The 15,729-nt window shown below is 42.4% G+C and overlaps 2 protein-coding genes across 2 annotated transcripts; one reads left to right on the forward strand and one right to left on the reverse strand.

The window, feature by feature from the left end:
• Positions 1–2,084: 2,084 nt before the first annotated feature.
• Positions 2,085–8,651, reverse strand: LOC120718116 (dTDP-D-glucose 4,6-dehydratase-like). Its single transcript, XM_040006491.1, has 12 exons — positions 8,415–8,651; positions 7,218–7,284; positions 7,010–7,078; positions 6,722–6,812; positions 6,469–6,617; positions 6,291–6,389; positions 5,486–5,545; positions 4,752–4,795; positions 4,485–4,650; positions 4,326–4,381; positions 4,073–4,170; positions 2,085–3,994 (listed from the first exon to the last, which is right to left on the reverse strand). Exons 1-12 carry the CDS (start codon positions 8,459–8,461, stop codon positions 3,876–3,878), a joined length of 1,065 nt encoding a protein of 354 aa, XP_039862425.1. The 5' UTR covers positions 8,462–8,651; the 3' UTR covers positions 2,085–3,875.
• A 381-nt stretch (positions 8,652–9,032) lies between these two features.
• Positions 9,033–15,178, forward strand: gpr180 (G protein-coupled receptor 180). The gene is made up of 10 exons (XM_040006392.1): positions 9,033–9,294; positions 10,170–10,313; positions 10,442–10,536; positions 11,065–11,170; positions 11,442–11,622; positions 11,844–11,893; positions 11,982–12,139; positions 12,303–12,500; positions 12,581–12,658; positions 12,810–15,178. The coding sequence occupies exons 1-10, from the start codon at positions 9,156–9,158 to the stop codon at positions 12,963–12,965; spliced, it is 1,305 nt and encodes a 434-aa protein (XP_039862326.1). The 5' UTR covers positions 9,033–9,155; the 3' UTR covers positions 12,966–15,178.
• Positions 15,179–15,729: the final 551 nt, after the last annotated feature.

The following is a 15,729-nucleotide window of genomic DNA, read 5'->3' on the forward strand; positions in this document are numbered from 1 at the left end:
TCTGATCCTCAAGTCCCACTTTGAAGTCTTAATATTGGCATCTTCACTTTTACCATCTTGATTTAAAAAGAAACAAACAAAAAAAACATGACTGAGACTGCTTGCTCATTGGCTAAAAATTTGTGAATGATTACCATTAGGTGTACCATAGATAATCCTTTTGGAAGCATATTATGACCAAGATTTACAAAATAGACTTAAAAAAACATTAAAAACTGAATGAGTGACTGAGCCCATAACTCAGCAGGAAAGCGTTCTTTTAGCAAGCACAGCTATCGCCATCTGGTGGTCTTCAGATAGAATGCAGGTTTTAGGCACTTCTGTCTTGGACGTAGCTATTGAGTCAGAAAAATGAACCTGTTTTATACCTTCTATGATCAGCTTGTTAAAAACCTCAGAAAGCCGGGGGTTCTCTGGGGGTGGAGGTACTCGCAGTGCTTCCTAGTTATCGGCCATGCTAGCAACATGGCTGTGACGTGCTAGCATCAGCAGTCCACAACTTAGTCTAAACCTAAATAACTCAAAAAATAACCTTCATTATCATTTGTTGTTTTCATCCTGTATTACTTTTGCCCGTTGGTTTATAGATTTTTAGCACACTAGCACTTACCCTACGTTTTAGCGCTAGCCATCAATCTATGTGGCCTAAAATCTGCTGAATCTACGCAATGCCTATGATTTTATTTTTGGCAGTATTCATGCTGTCATTCCTGAAAATTCCAATTTCAACTAAATAGTCCAGTCAGTTCTGGCAATTACAGTTTAAAGATGCCACAGTATCTTGTGTATCCCTGCGTAAAGCTCAACACCAGTGTTTTCCAGCACTACAGTACTCTTCTCCCAGCTGAAACCTCCAACTTCAGGTCTTCTGTTAATGTGTAAAGATGTGCATGTGGTGTAACATGAAGGTTCGAGGTGTACCACAGATTGTTGATTACAGCCGATGTGATGGCGACACGTTACGAGAAACAGCCTCCACTGGTTACCTTTAAAGTCACATTGGACTCAGTATCACATCCGCAAACCTGTTTATGCGACAGGCTTCATTGCCAATAATAATCAACCATAAACAGCCATTTTTAATCGGCAAACAAATTGAGAAAATACCACCGTAAATGCCAAGGTTTGGATTAAAAAATAACAAGTTAACGATCAAAGACCATTTTGTAAAAAACGACAAAAACATGCAGTACAAAAAAAAGTGTCCAGATTTTCTCCAAGTCGTTTTATTTTTCCTTTTCTTTGTTGAATCTTTACACTTTTCCTTCTCGTTAATACCCTTGTTGTGAATGTCTGGCAAAAACAAGTGGCGATCTTTAAAGTCTTCATAACACAGACTTAACTGTGGTTCTATTGCTCCGTTGTTGTGGTTTGCATCTTTTCAGGCGTTGTTAGAGCTGTCACAGGGGTGTTTCTGGCCAATCAGAAATGGGGATTTATTTATTTTTTTCCCCTTCTTGCAGCTGATCAGTATTTATCTGACCTGCAGGAGAGACAGAGTAATATAACAGGCATTTGTACTGGTGGTCCTCTAAGCACAGACCCACTGTAGTTACACAGGGACTGATTGATTTGTCCAAAGACTGTAGCCTCAGCAATCACTGACGCATATCAGACGTAGGTGAACCATTACTTTACAGCCTTTTGTATGCACAAACTACATTTTGCAACAAAGTAATTGTATTTTTTGTCAGGGTGTCGTGAAAGACACACAAAAACAAAACACTTTGTGGCTTTATTTCAAGTTCAGTTTGTTAAAGTGATCTGAAATTCAGATGCTGAGGTGCATTTAGGAACGATTGCTGTTCTCTTAGCGAGCGAACTGAAATGAAGCCCAGTGCTGTCGTCATTACTGAATGGCCAGACCCCATAGTGTGGACGGGCAGCTGCACCAGCCTGGTAGTTAGTATTTGCTTATGTATTAGTTTAGCAGATGTGCACGAAGAGCACTGCACGAAGAAAACAAAACTGTGCAAATATTCTGATTTTACCACAAATAAAGGTTTGGATTTGCAGATGTAATCAGTGGTTTTGGCTTTTGTGTGTGTACGTGTGTGACTTTACAGACATGGAAAAACACAAACTGTGAAGTTATTAAAAAGTGTTTATTTGAAAATAAATACATTCTACAGCATCAAATTATAAAAAACGGTGTGCATAAAATGCATCTGACAGGAATGATTGATTCCCTTGTCCTTAAAACACAGATCATTAAAAATCATAAACAACTAATTTGAAATCTGAAGTTGCACCTACATATTTCTACCTTGGTACAGAGCCTTGCTGACTGGTAGCAGAGGATGACTCGAAGCTGTTTGCTTCATTCACTTTCTTCAATAAGCAGATTTAAAATGACCTGACAGCCACGTTTCTTAAAGTTGGAGTCAGTTTTATTAGCTTTATGTAGAACAGAACAGCAGCCTCTGTAACTCTGAATAAAGCTGCGTCCACACAGGAAGTGATTCGCAGTGATGCTGTGACGAGAGACCGTAAAAAGTCGAGATCTGGCAAAAGTAAAACTGCTTAGAAACCTTTCTCAACTTTGATGCAAGCAATTGAAGTGACTAAGTGCAAAATACTGGTGACTAACATACAATGGGGTGTCAAACATGAGGCCTTGGAGCCAGTTCAGCAAAGACTCCAAAGATCTTCCCCTGTGGCCATTCATGATACACCAAAGTAATGAAATATTTAAAAAAAAAACTTAAGTGTTTTTTTTAAGTCAACAGTAAAGAAAAAAAAATTAAGTGAACAAAAACTTTGTCCAGAATGTACTAAAATTATAAAACTGAGCTACCAATTATTCACATTTCTTACAGTTTAAGCCCAAAGAATTGTGCTGACAGATCTTTGTCATGTAGAAAAACTTATTTTATTAACATATGAGGCATTAAGTGTGGAGTTCCTCTGATCCAGTTGTCTTCTGATCACAGTATTTGGCCCACGATGTACAATGGCAGACATCCGTTCATTAGAGGGTTATCTAGGAATTACCTGCATAACCCTTGTTCTCTGAAACCTGTTCCATTATGTAATGTGTCGTTCCAGTCTGGGCCAAACGGCGACCAGAGTATTTGCATTAACAATCTTAAAGGAAACACATGAGATAAAAGGCTGAGGAAGGTCAAATCAGTTTCTTCTGGTCTCAAAATGAGCCTCTTGGGTTCATAATCCATGTACACTGGAAATAAGGCACTGAGTCTGTGCTACCTACAATAACAGAGATCATTGCTATTTCAGGCCATTTGGTAAAAGAAGGCTAAAGTTAACAAAGCCCAACTTAAAAATCTATTCTTACAATCCTGATTATTTTCTGTTGATGAAAGCCAACAGGAAAGAGGAGTCTTAATTAAACTTGTGCCTGCACTGCATACTCGGCCAAACGCAATCAAAGGTGAGGCGTTGCTCTTCCCCTCAGTTTTTCTTACTGCGCTGACACTTTAACCTGTTTGTCTGCACGACTCCAGGATCCTGCCAACACTAAATGAAAATGTTGAACCAATCAGAGATTAATGTCCCTCAGCCCACAGTGTGCAAACATATAATTTAAAAAATCACAATGAGCAGGACAAGACACTGTTAATATCAGCTAAGATTGTAATTACTATGAAGTTAATAAAGTGCATTAATTTCCAGCTGTACGTCTGCTTTGAAGGCTCTCACCTTAGTTATCTGGCACTTCAGGTCCTGTTGCTCAGACTGTCTTAACTCCGAGACGGCTGAGAATGAAATGTTCTGCAGAGTAAGACTGATGCTAACTGAAGGATTCAGTGTTTTGTTCATTGAGCTTTAAACCAGCCATGATGGCCTCTGTGCTACATAAATATCACGTGAAATTACTTGTATGGAAAAAAAATTAAGTCTCTTCCTGTCAGTCAAGATTCAGAGCTGATCGGGACCACTGTGGTGCTAGCATTTTCAAACTCGCGCCTGATTGGTGGTTGGTCTTCGCTGATGTCTGACCAGAAGTCTGGGTTGTCTCGGTACCATTTCACTGTAAAAACAAGAAACGCATGAATCACTAACACACCATACGGGAAGGGAGAGTGTGTGTGTGTGTGTGTGTCTGTACCTGTCTGTCTGATGCCTTCAGTCCAGGACACCTCAGCTCTCCAGCCCAGCTGCTGCAGCTTCTCACACTTGATGGGGTAACGCAGGTCGACCCGCGGCCTGGAGAGCAGAGGTCAAAGGTTAAAAGTGGACAAGAGTGTGCTTTTAAGGTCAAGATGTCAAAAGACGGAGATTTTGAGTCTAAAGACAAAGTGGAAGGCTTTGGCTACTTCCTGGAATTCTCCCCTGCTTTTGCCAGCTCTTTCTCTACTTACCTGTCAGGCACAAACTCAAGCCAATCATTTACTTCAGATTCTGGCACTTTCTTGACCTAAACAGAACGAACACACACACACACCTTTTAGTATTCATTTAATTCGCTTACTTCCTAAAAGCTCCTGCTAAATGTTTGAATAAACAGTTCCTAAACCCACCATCCTAACAAGTTCCCTCGCCAGCTGCATGATGGGAATCTCACAGCTTGTCCCCACATTGTAGATTTCTCCCACAATCCCTTTCTCCAGAAGCAACAGGAAGGCGTTTATGGCATCACTGACAAACAGGAAGTGGCGGGATTTTGGAAGGGTTCCCTGGATAGTGCTGCCGCAGAGCAAACGCACAGAAACGGGTTTAATTGGATAAGCACTTCTGTTACTGTGAAACACAGACCGGAACGACAGCGCTCGTTAAAACAAACCCACCATTTCTTGTCCATCTGTAAGAGGGTGAGGAACCTTGGAATGACCTGAAAGATCAAGATGACAATTTATATTAAAAGCTTGGTGGCAAAGAAGAAGATATGTTTAACTCTTTAAAACCAGTTAAATCTTTGGAAGGAACTGAAAGTGAAAGTCTGATTTTGCATTTTCTGTCTGTGCATTCAGTTGTAGTCAACTAAACACACAGCTGATTGCAGCATTTTTAAACCTGCAGGGTGAACTTTTGTCTCCCCCTTGTGGCAGTGAGAGTAATTACAATAACCTTAAAACAAATCTTTAAAATATGTATCACTGTAGATCAGGGGTGGGCAACTCCAGGCCCCAAGGGCCGGTGTCCTGCAGGTTTTAGATCTCACCTTGGGTCAACACACCTGAATCACATGATTAGTTCGTTACCAGGCCTCTGGAGAACTTCAGGACATGTTGAGGAGCTAATTTAGCCATTTAAATCAGCTGTGTTGGTTCAAGGACACATCTAAAACCTGCAGGGACACCGGCCCTCGAGGCCTGGAGTTGCCCACCCCTGCTGTAGATTAATCTTGCACAGATGACATCAGTGAGACCTGATGTTGCTTTACATACATGAAAATAGTTCTACATACAGCTGTGCAGATATCTTATATACAGCCTCAAATCTTAAACTGTACAAATGGAGCATATTTCTGCAAAATTAGCCACTAAATGTAAAATGGGTGTGCTTAGTCATGATACTGGACCTTCTCCGTGTACTGCCTGGGCCCGTAGATGTTGTTGCTCCTGGTAATGATGATGGGAAACTGGTAACAGAGCAGTATTCAAATGACAAAAATTAAAAAAGTCATTCAGGTTTTAAAATTAAAGGGACAGTTCACCTCAAATCACATTAACCTCTGGCCTCTAGTGCCATGTATCCATGTAGATTATTTTGATGAGAGTTGCCCGTTCTCTTTCTTACAAGAGTACAAGCGCAACTAGTCTGCAACAACAGGGGACTTGACTTATAGTTGCCAGCTGGTTGCATTCTAGTCATATTCCTGTAAAACTGGAAGGTTGTGGAGCGCCCACATCATTTTGCAGTTACATCGCTTTCCTGCAGCAACGACATCACTATTTATGGAATGATTTCTCATCAAATCGACAAGTCTCTGGCTGGACTCTGAACATAAGGACTTAATGTGAATTTCTATGTACAGTATATAGACAGCGAAAGTTAACTGCTTCCTGATCACTGATTGCAATCAAATGCCAATCCGACCGGGCTCAGTTGTAGACTGATAGCAGGCTGACCCGATCTTCCTGCCATCTAAATGCACTAAAGTATCTTTAAAGATGGCATCTGACTACAATCAGTGGCCAAGCAACTATTTCAAAGGCAACGAGCTCCAAAGTTCATGTCATATGGTCACAATAATAACGCTGTTTTCACTACTGTGATTGTTAAACTGAGTAACTAACATCCAAGCCAAAACTGAAAAATCAAAAACTAATATCTAAAGTCATTTATTTGGTTTGGAAGCTACTGGCCCATCTGTATGGGTTTACCTTGTACTGGTCCCAGTATGATCTGACCAGATACTCTGCAGCAGCTTTAGTAGCAGCGTACGGATTGGAGGGCCTCACTGGGCTGCTCTCATCAAACACCTGTAGGGGACAAACATCAGCGTCACTGCCTGATCCATAAACAAAAGCACGAACCAACAACCCCAATCTATCCACTGGCCTCATGCAGACTGGCTCCGTACACCTCATCGGTGCTGATGTAGATGAAGCGCTGTGGCTGGTGTCGGGCCTGATGGGCCGCTCCCAGCAGAACTCTGGTCCCTTCAACGTTGACCTGCTGGAAAGTGGACGGGGATTCAAAGGAAGCCTCTGACAGCACAGAGAGGAAGGAGAGAGGAAAAGAACTTTAACACGAGAGCTGAAACTGCAAAAGCTCCTGTTCATAAGAACTGCCCGAACAAGCTGCTGCTCACCGACGTGAGTTTTGGCAGCCAGGTGAAAGATGACGTCGATGTTTTTGGAACTGAAGATGTGGTTCAGCAGCCGCGGGTTACACACATCCCCCTGTTGAAGAAAAGAGTCCAAATGAGTAACTGTGCACCCGGCACAGTTAAAGCTCAACTGATGATAAATCCTTCAAATTACACCTTATTTTAAGCATAATAATACATGTAATTATACAAAAGTAGCATTAAATTACATAGACATCTGGTGTCAGTCTGGTTATTCTTGACCTGATGTGTTTATTTATCAGCGCTCACCCTGATAAAGATGTAGTTCGTTCTGTTTTCAACGCTCTTCAGACTCCTGGGGCTGCAGCAGTAATCCAACTGGAAGAGATCAGACAGTGAGACGTGCCACAGTGCACACAGCAGACACTAGCTGCAGCTTTGCACGTCACAAAGACAACAAACCCACAGTGTTATATTTGGAAACGGAGTGAGGGGGGGAAAGAAAATTAAGACTTACATTATCCAGGTTGATAATTCTCCATTCCGGGTGTCTGTGGACCAGCGAGCACACCAGATGGGAGCCGCTGTAGGAGCAGAGAAATTTGAGACAGTTCATTTACGCCCCACTGGCCTTTATCTGGGCAGAGACTCCATCAGCCCACACATCTGTGCCATTTATGTCAAGAAGACGACATGAGCTGACCACTTTGCATTGCCTATATGTAAACACTACAGAAATCACATCCCACAAACAGAGATTCCTTCATTTGTTAGTGAGATAAAACCATAATAATGAAATGAAACCTGATTTGTGAACTGAGCATTCCCAAATTTGACATTTTTCTTATAATAAAAGGGAAAACTTTGCTTGTTCCTCCATTTGCCATTAATAAACCTGTCTCTATGTGTTTTTTATGTCTAATATCTTTGCTTATATTGGTAAAGAGGCTGTATTAACCAGGATTTGCTAAGGGGTTATATTTAACACAAAGAAATCACCTGTTATTGTACCTACATTATAAATAATCCAGTCCATTACAGTCACTTCCAATATCTCGAAAGAACTCTGATTTTAAATTTGCTGCAATTTCTGCTGCCCACTTGGTCACATCTGTTTCGAAAAAGACATTTTTAATGCTAATAAGACTTTGCCAGGATAAATAAAGGATATATGGAGATCACTTTGCCAAAAACTGGTTCCAGCTTCTGTGTTGTCACAGGAAGTTCTTTCTTGACAGATTACAGGCAAAACAAGTAATTTACAAGTGTTCTAACTGAGTGCTAACTACACTTTAACACTCATCTGAGCATTCGGCTCCATGTGTTTGTGGGCTCAATTCTCAGTCTGCCATAATATTTTGAAATATACCCCAGGACTGAAACTACTACTCCAAGACTTGTGAACAGTTACTCAGCCTGTAGAGACACCGGGATGATTTATAAGATAAGCCAGAGTAATGTTAGTTCGTTTGTTTTTTACAATAAATACTTTTTCACTAATAAGATTGTGCTTATTTCTTAGTAAATAACTGCTATTGCTAACAGATGTTCCTTTATTGTTTACCTCTGTTTCACCTGTGCAAAGGTTTTCCTTACAGGTCCTAGTCTTGATAACTAAAAGAGGAACCACGGTCAGGTCTGTTTATCAACCTAAATGCTAAGTTCGTAATGTTATTTCAGCTTAAGTGTACACTGATATGAAATACGAACGCACATGAATCCAGAGCCTCCAGTCACCAGAACAGTCCTGTTGAAGTCCATTTCCCGGTCTTCCAGCAGCTGTTACCTCACAACATGAACTCCTATAGGTATAATAAAAACATATTTTCCGACATCAAGCCTGGAAGCTAGCTATCCTAACGGAAACAGCAGAGCTTTATTTCCTTCCATAACAGTAGCCGGATTGTGCGACAGTCACCGGCTGCTTCACGGCAGTGTTGACACGTTGAAAGCGGGCGGGTCATTAATAGTGTGTGTACTAGTTTCTACTCTCTGATTGGTTGTCCTACATGACGCAGTGAAGTTAGCGCGATGTGATTGCGTGAATCCCGAATCAATCAAACTGTCAACGTAGACCTGTCGGCAAGCGAAAACCAGTCAAGTCCTCTTAAATAAACACATATCATCCGGTGGTGCTTTCCAAAATAAAGGTCATATCGAGTATTTTAACCTACAACACTTGTGTGTGTTGCGTTTAGTTTTGTACCAAACTTAAATATAATATTATTTCAGGTGTGTCTTCATGTGAATGTGTTTTGTGTCATTCCGCGCGCGTTTATTATCCATTATTTCCAAGCTTAGCTTTTATTTGAGGGCAAGAACATCCAACTTCCGGTCACAGCTTGGCGAACTTTTGGGGGTCTTGACGCAGCTGGTTCACTTCTGGCTTCGTGGCTCATTGAATCGATGAGGCATCCTATATTTGTCGATAACGCTAAACTGCACAAGCGGGAAAATGTCGTACTTATTAGCCACACTTGCGGCTGTTTTGCTGCTCACTTCGGAGGCTTCCGGGAAAACTGTTACGGGACTTTTTAAGAGCGAAGCGGCGAGACAGCAGAAGGGCCAGTTCATCACTAAATTCATGTACCAAGGTAACGTTGACGGTGCTGATGTGCTTGCTGCTGGCGTGTCATTCCAGCTCTGACAGCGGGCTTAGCTTCTTTTCACGCCACCTTAATGATTAACGTGGGGTAATAACGAGCTGACGGCTCAGTTTAGTGCCCGTGTTTGCTTTCCTTTTTTTATTCGCTAACAGCTCTCACTGAGCCGCTCAACAATGGGTGTAACTAACGTGTCATGCGAGTATCTGATAACGTGTGCACTGATTATTAGCAGTTCTGGCAGCATTCAGCCGGCGCTTTATCTTTACCTTTGCTGCTTAATGTCAAATTACTGTTTGTCTTAAGCCTCTGTATTTTGTTTTATAGCATTTTTATTCGGGCTGACCTCCAACAAGTATTCCGGAAACTTGCTTCAGGACACTTTTAGGTATTTTTTACAGGTCTTATAGGAATCCAACTTCTTTCCGACCCATAAATGAGCTGATTGCACCCTCAGTGTGGACAGAGGCTGGCTGCACATGTCACATGGCATAGTGGGGGGTGTTTTCTGCAAGACTTTTTGCTTTAAAAAGGTCTGAAGCTACCAGATGCCAGCTAATCTCACTTGTTTCAGGAGATTAACCCTGTGTGAAGCACAAGGGCCTATGGGGAGAAACCATGCTGGCAAACTAGGGACCCATCATTGGCCCTCAGAGATCCAAAGGCCACTGAAAGCTACAATCTCTTTGTTCTCCAGCTTATATATTTGAAAATGAATGTTTTATATATTAAAGTCTAATCGGTTGAGTACATTATTGAATTACTAGTTAGCCGTTTGGTCTGTAAAATTTCACGAATATGCTATCTGAGTGTTAAATGTTACATCTGAGAAGCTGCTGCAACCATGGTGCCTTGTCTTCGTTTAGCCGGCAACGGTCTGCTGGTGTGCCGGGTGGACAGCTCAACGCTGGCTAAAGAGAGAGAGTCCAGACTGCTGCTGTATCAGGATATGGACTCGGAGCTGGACAACCTCAGCTGCTCCGAGAGGCTCGCCAAAGCCGACGTGACCAGTAAGAAACCAGCAATCGCTGATACAATTCTGGATTCTCCTGCCATGAATCATATTGATTTATGTCTCCACTTTCCTTCCTCCACACTGTCACCTCATCTCTCTTCCCCCACCCCTACCCACCCACAGTTACACTCAGTCAAGAAGAGCACAACCAGACGATCCCTCGGCAGTCTTTGCCCACAGCCTGGCAGATCCTGTATGCTGACAGATATACATGTCAGGTAACACAATTATATATAATATTAATGTAATAATGCAACTAGGGCTTCAGTCAGGCAAACCTGCAGCAGCGATGCTGTTGTCACAAATATGAACAAATAAGAGGACACCTCTAAAGGAGACTCTGTGCAAAGACACATGCACTCTATATTGCAGTATACAGTGAAATACAGTCCTACTCCTGCAGAAACTGATGTAGGGTCGCAAATGTTTTGGTTTGCATCACACCTACGGGTCAGTGCATGCACAGTCATGTACGCATATATACAGTCAAATACACACACAGTCATAAATCTGTCACAATAAACATTTATTGTCAGTGAGCTCATTCTAACACAAAACACAACACTGACAGTGTGAATGCACAGTTAAATATTTAAAACTGGTTCTGGAAAAGTAGGTTGAAATATTGGTAGTAATGCTGTTATACTAGATAGTAATGCCTTCAACAGTACTGCATGATCGAGTAATAATGATAGTCATAACTATATGGATTCTGCTTATCACTAAGATTTCCGTTCTCTCCTTAGGAAAATGTATTGATTGCCGGCCACGCTGATCTTGATTTCACTGTCCTGCTGTTTAATGCCGACTCGGCTGGAAACCCTCTGGAGCATTTCAGTGCAGAGGAGGCAGGTCAGACACCCCGAATACGCCCTCCGCTGTCAGACTACAGCAGATAATGTCAGTGCATCACTAAGCTCAAGCTGGTGATGCATTTCATGCTCGTTAGCTTCCTCTGCAGTGAGAGTATGACTGTCGGCATAAAGTCCCAAATCTAGTAAAACTAATAAAAAGTTGTAAGGGCTCTTCAGGTGCTATGTCAGACATGATTAATACATTAGGACAGGACTTTATGTTTGATCCTGATGGATTGCTGATGATTTTTCCCCTCTCGCTCTCTTAGGCCTCCACAGTTTTTACTTCCTCCTGCTGCTGGCCTACTTCATCGCCTGCTGCATCTACATCCAGCCTCTGTACCAGGCTCTGAGGAAAGGAGGACCCATGCACACTGTCCTCAAAGTACTGACTACAGCGCTGGCTTTACAGGGCTGCTCTGCGCTCTGCAACTATATCCACCTGGCCAGGTAGATTCAGCAGAGCCAGAGAAAGGCAGCGCAATATTTATAATGTTCTAAAGCTCATGCTACTCTTGATGGCTCACTGTTACATATCAGTAATGTTTTATGACCTAAAATGTATTTTAAGTCTTTCGGAATATTTGTATTTATTTAGTACAGAGTTGTTAATAAAAAACTATGTGAATTAAGACAACAGTGTTTCTGTTTGTGCCTCCTGTTGTCTGCAGGTATTCCAGAGATGGAATCGGTCTTCCACTGATGGGCAGCCTGGCTGAGTGTATGTTACCTGCAACATTATAAAGAGTCAATAAGAGAAAAAATGAACCTCTCTGATCATGTTAACCTCTCTTTTGGCTCCAATGCAGTCTGGGATATGGTGTCCCAGGTGTCCATGCTGTACATGTTGTTGAGTCTGTGTATGGGCTGGACCCTGAGCCGAGGCAGGAAGCCTCAGTCCCGACCTCTGCAGTGGGAACAGTCTCCGGCCTCCACGGCTGTAGCTGTTGGTGGAGTTATTACACAGGTATGCAGAACTTGAGATGACTTCAAGTGTTTAATTTTTAAGGAAAATTTGATCCAGCACATAGAATCCCGATCAGGTAAACGTGATGTTTTCAGAATGAGGTGGGAGTTCATTTGGGGTATTTGCCATAAGATGACTGTTAAGAACCAGACTGTATTTTCAGGCGGTGCTGCTGCTGTGGGAGCAGTATTCAGAGTTGGAGAGTGAGCACCACAGCTATCACGCCCAGCAGAGTGTGGCCGGTCTCCTCCTCATGGCTCTGAGAGTGGGCCTGGCCCTCCTGCTGGCCTCCATCCTCTACCAGATCATCTCCACCGAGAGGAGCACCCTAAAGAGAGACTTCTACCTCAGCTTCGCCAAGGTAAAAACGATTTCTCAATAAAACTGACATAACAGACGCCTGCAGGTTCTCGGGCGGTCATGTGGTCTTGTTCTGTGCAGGGATGCTTCCTGTGGTTCCTCTGTCATCCCATCCTCGTCCTCATGTCTGTGATCTTCAACGAGCATCAGAAGGAAAAGGTTTGAACTCCCGCACAAAGACAACAACAGTTTTTGCTATTGAGGATGATTCTTTCATGTTCACTGAGTTTAAATGTTCAGTTCTTACCTTTTGTCCTCCATTGGCCACCAAGTTTACACGCTGCCTCCCACCTGTCTTCCTCCTCTGCAGGTGGTGACCATGGGGGTGATCCTCTGCCAGTCCATCTCCATGGTCATCCTCTACCAGCTCTTCCTGTCTCGCTCTCTTTACTGGGAGGTGTCCTCTCTTTCCTCAGTCTCCCTGCCCCTCACCATGTCCAGAACGAACCACAGGGCGCGCTACTGAGCATGTACACCCTCACAATTTTCCTAATAATGATTATCACGAGCTAAGGGTGGATGTGCCATGATGCTGTGACGCTCCTCCTCAAAAAAAATGTGCTCAGACGCTGCAGGGACTGATTTTCTTTGCAGTTAACTGTTTCCTGGGAGAACTTCTGTAGTTACTAGGAAGCAAGTTACCAAGAAATCATTGAAAGAGGGTGAACAGAGGATGATATGTGTACAACAACAGCCTACCTCTAGTTTTAAGTGATTTTTGACTGGAGCCAGCATGAGCACTGCTGAACAAGAGGAGGAGAGAACCGGCTGTCAGGCCGTTTCTTTGGTTCTCCATGACGCCAGCCAAAATACCACTGAAACAAAAGAAAAACGAGGACGGATGAAGACAGCCGGCCAGGATTGAGATTAAGGATGCATCACCTAGAGACGCAGATGTGAGGAAAGAAAAAGGAAGCGAAGATTTACTCCTCACAGGGCCGAATGTGGAGATGGCTGCCCGGGCCTCACGGACGCGGGCCAAGATAAAAATACTCGAGAGCGTTTTATTTCTGTTCTTGGATTTGATTATAACACAAACAGAAGCATCATCGATTTACTATCAAGGAAAAAACAAAGACGCTACTATTTAGGTCGGGATTGCAGAAGCCGTCGTCTCATTGAGCTTTCCCTGCTCATTAAAGCTGCAACGACTTGGATCAAAGCCACGAAGGATGGAAAAGTCTCAGTTTGTGTCTGAGGCTGGCGCTTTATATCAGATTAATTAACCCCATGAACAAAGCAAAAGCGAGGACGTGCTACTCTCTGATTGACCTACGATCTCTAGTTTCTACTTAGAAACTAAGGCCTGGTTGGCTGAGCGGCCACGAAGGCTCATTGGTTTGTTTCTGGTGCAGCTCTGTGGCACGGAGGTATTTCGAGCCACTGTTGGTTTTGGTTTTCTCATAGCAGCCGTTACATGTGTTAGGATCGATCGAGATGGGCAGACAGACGGATGGACCAGCGGAAGTCTGAACAGATGGATGCAGCATGTAAAGCAATGGATTGTCACACTGTTAACTGAGAAGGATGCGTGACTTTGATTGTGCAAAGCCAAAGTGAAGACGATGAGCCAAAACATCAGCATTTACACACTAACATACAGCTGCACCTTAACTTGGGTGCTGATGACTTTATGAGCTGAGAGCATGTGAGACTGTAAATCGCGTAGCTTAAGATGCGTTGCATGGCTAACCCATTATTAAAAAATCTTCAGTATAAAAAAGATCAGGAGGAACTTAAGTCTACTTGGTGGCTTCAAATGAATTTCACTGTGTAAATACATTCCAACCCCACACGTCCATCCCTGTGTCATCAAGTTATTACTGTACATGAGGCTCATTAAATGAGATATTAGTGTTATATAAGAGCCAGGCAGAACTGAGCTGCACTGTCATGTAGGACAAGTCCCACTTAGCAAACTGACAGCTAATATATTTATTAATCAGCTATTTATTTCAAGATCAGCACGTTATAAAGAAGCTTTGGTTGGAGTTTCATGTTTGGTATGTTTTTGCTGATTCTTTTTTTCTCTCCTAAATCATAAATCGATTGTTTTTAATTCATTAAAAACGAATAATCTATAGTGTAGCATGAAGGTGCAGTACGTTTACCTGGATACAGTCAATCCAGGTCCTTCTAATAAGAGAGAAAAGCTGGGGTGAAAATATAATTGGCAGCTTTTTAAGTAGCACAGTTGAGCCAACTCCATCTGAAACAAACACAGACAGACCTCCCATTATAATTTTAAATATATGCTATAATCCTTATTGAAAACCAGTATATACTCCTCCTTATTTATGAAGTTCTACTTGACTATGAGCCTGCGTGGGTTATTTGTTAATCCCAAAATGTGCAACCTTGTTTAAATCAGTATACAGATTGGTTTCTACTGAAAAAGTGCACGTTTTTCTTATATCCATGCATAATTTACTGTCTGCACACAGGATGTGAGCCAGTGCATCCTGTATGCATCATATTGTCCTTCAATGACAAGCTTATTTATGAGGCCACCAGTTATACTGTATACTTTAAATGCTCATCCTTCAGTTAGAGGCAAAGTGCATTTTTTTTGTAGTGTTTACATTTCACACTTCAGTTGTCATATATTAATTTTTTACAACCTGTGTAACTATTACACCTGTGATCATGACAACTGTAATAAAATCGATCTGAAACTAATAAGTGCTTAATGTTGTCCTTCATGCTGCAGCTTCAAGAAACGTGACAGTTACATAAAGCACAGCAGCCACTGACTGTGCTTGAGGTTTGAATCATAAGGTACACTGTAACCTTGTCCTATATTTACACTGGTTAATCTAAGTAACCCAGTTCTAGCCTGAAGGGAAAAAGAAGCACTCAAAACGTGCGGCTATCCTAAATGGGCGTTCTTAAAGTCAGCAAAGAGGCACAGAAAAGAAGACCAGACACCAGCGAGGGAGGATAAGAAAGACAGACGCAACAACATTGTCATCCCCTATGTAGCCGGTGTATCAGAGAAACTCAGGAGAGTTTTCTCCAAGCACGACATCCCGGTGCATTTCAGACCCAGCAACACGCTCAGACAAAAACTGGTTCACCCGAAAGACAAAACGCCAAAACACAGACTTAACAATGTGGTGTATGCTGTACAGTGCAGCGAGGAATGCCCAGACCTCTACATTGGAGAGACCAAACAGCCACTTCACAAGCGCATGGTACAACACAGAAGAGCCACCTCCACAGGACAAGAC

This window comes from Simochromis diagramma, unplaced genomic scaffold, assembly GCF_900408965.1.
Source record: "Simochromis diagramma unplaced genomic scaffold, fSimDia1.1 OVJJ01000381.1, whole genome shotgun sequence".
Taxonomy (NCBI): Eukaryota; Metazoa; Chordata; class Actinopteri; order Cichliformes; family Cichlidae; genus Simochromis; species Simochromis diagramma.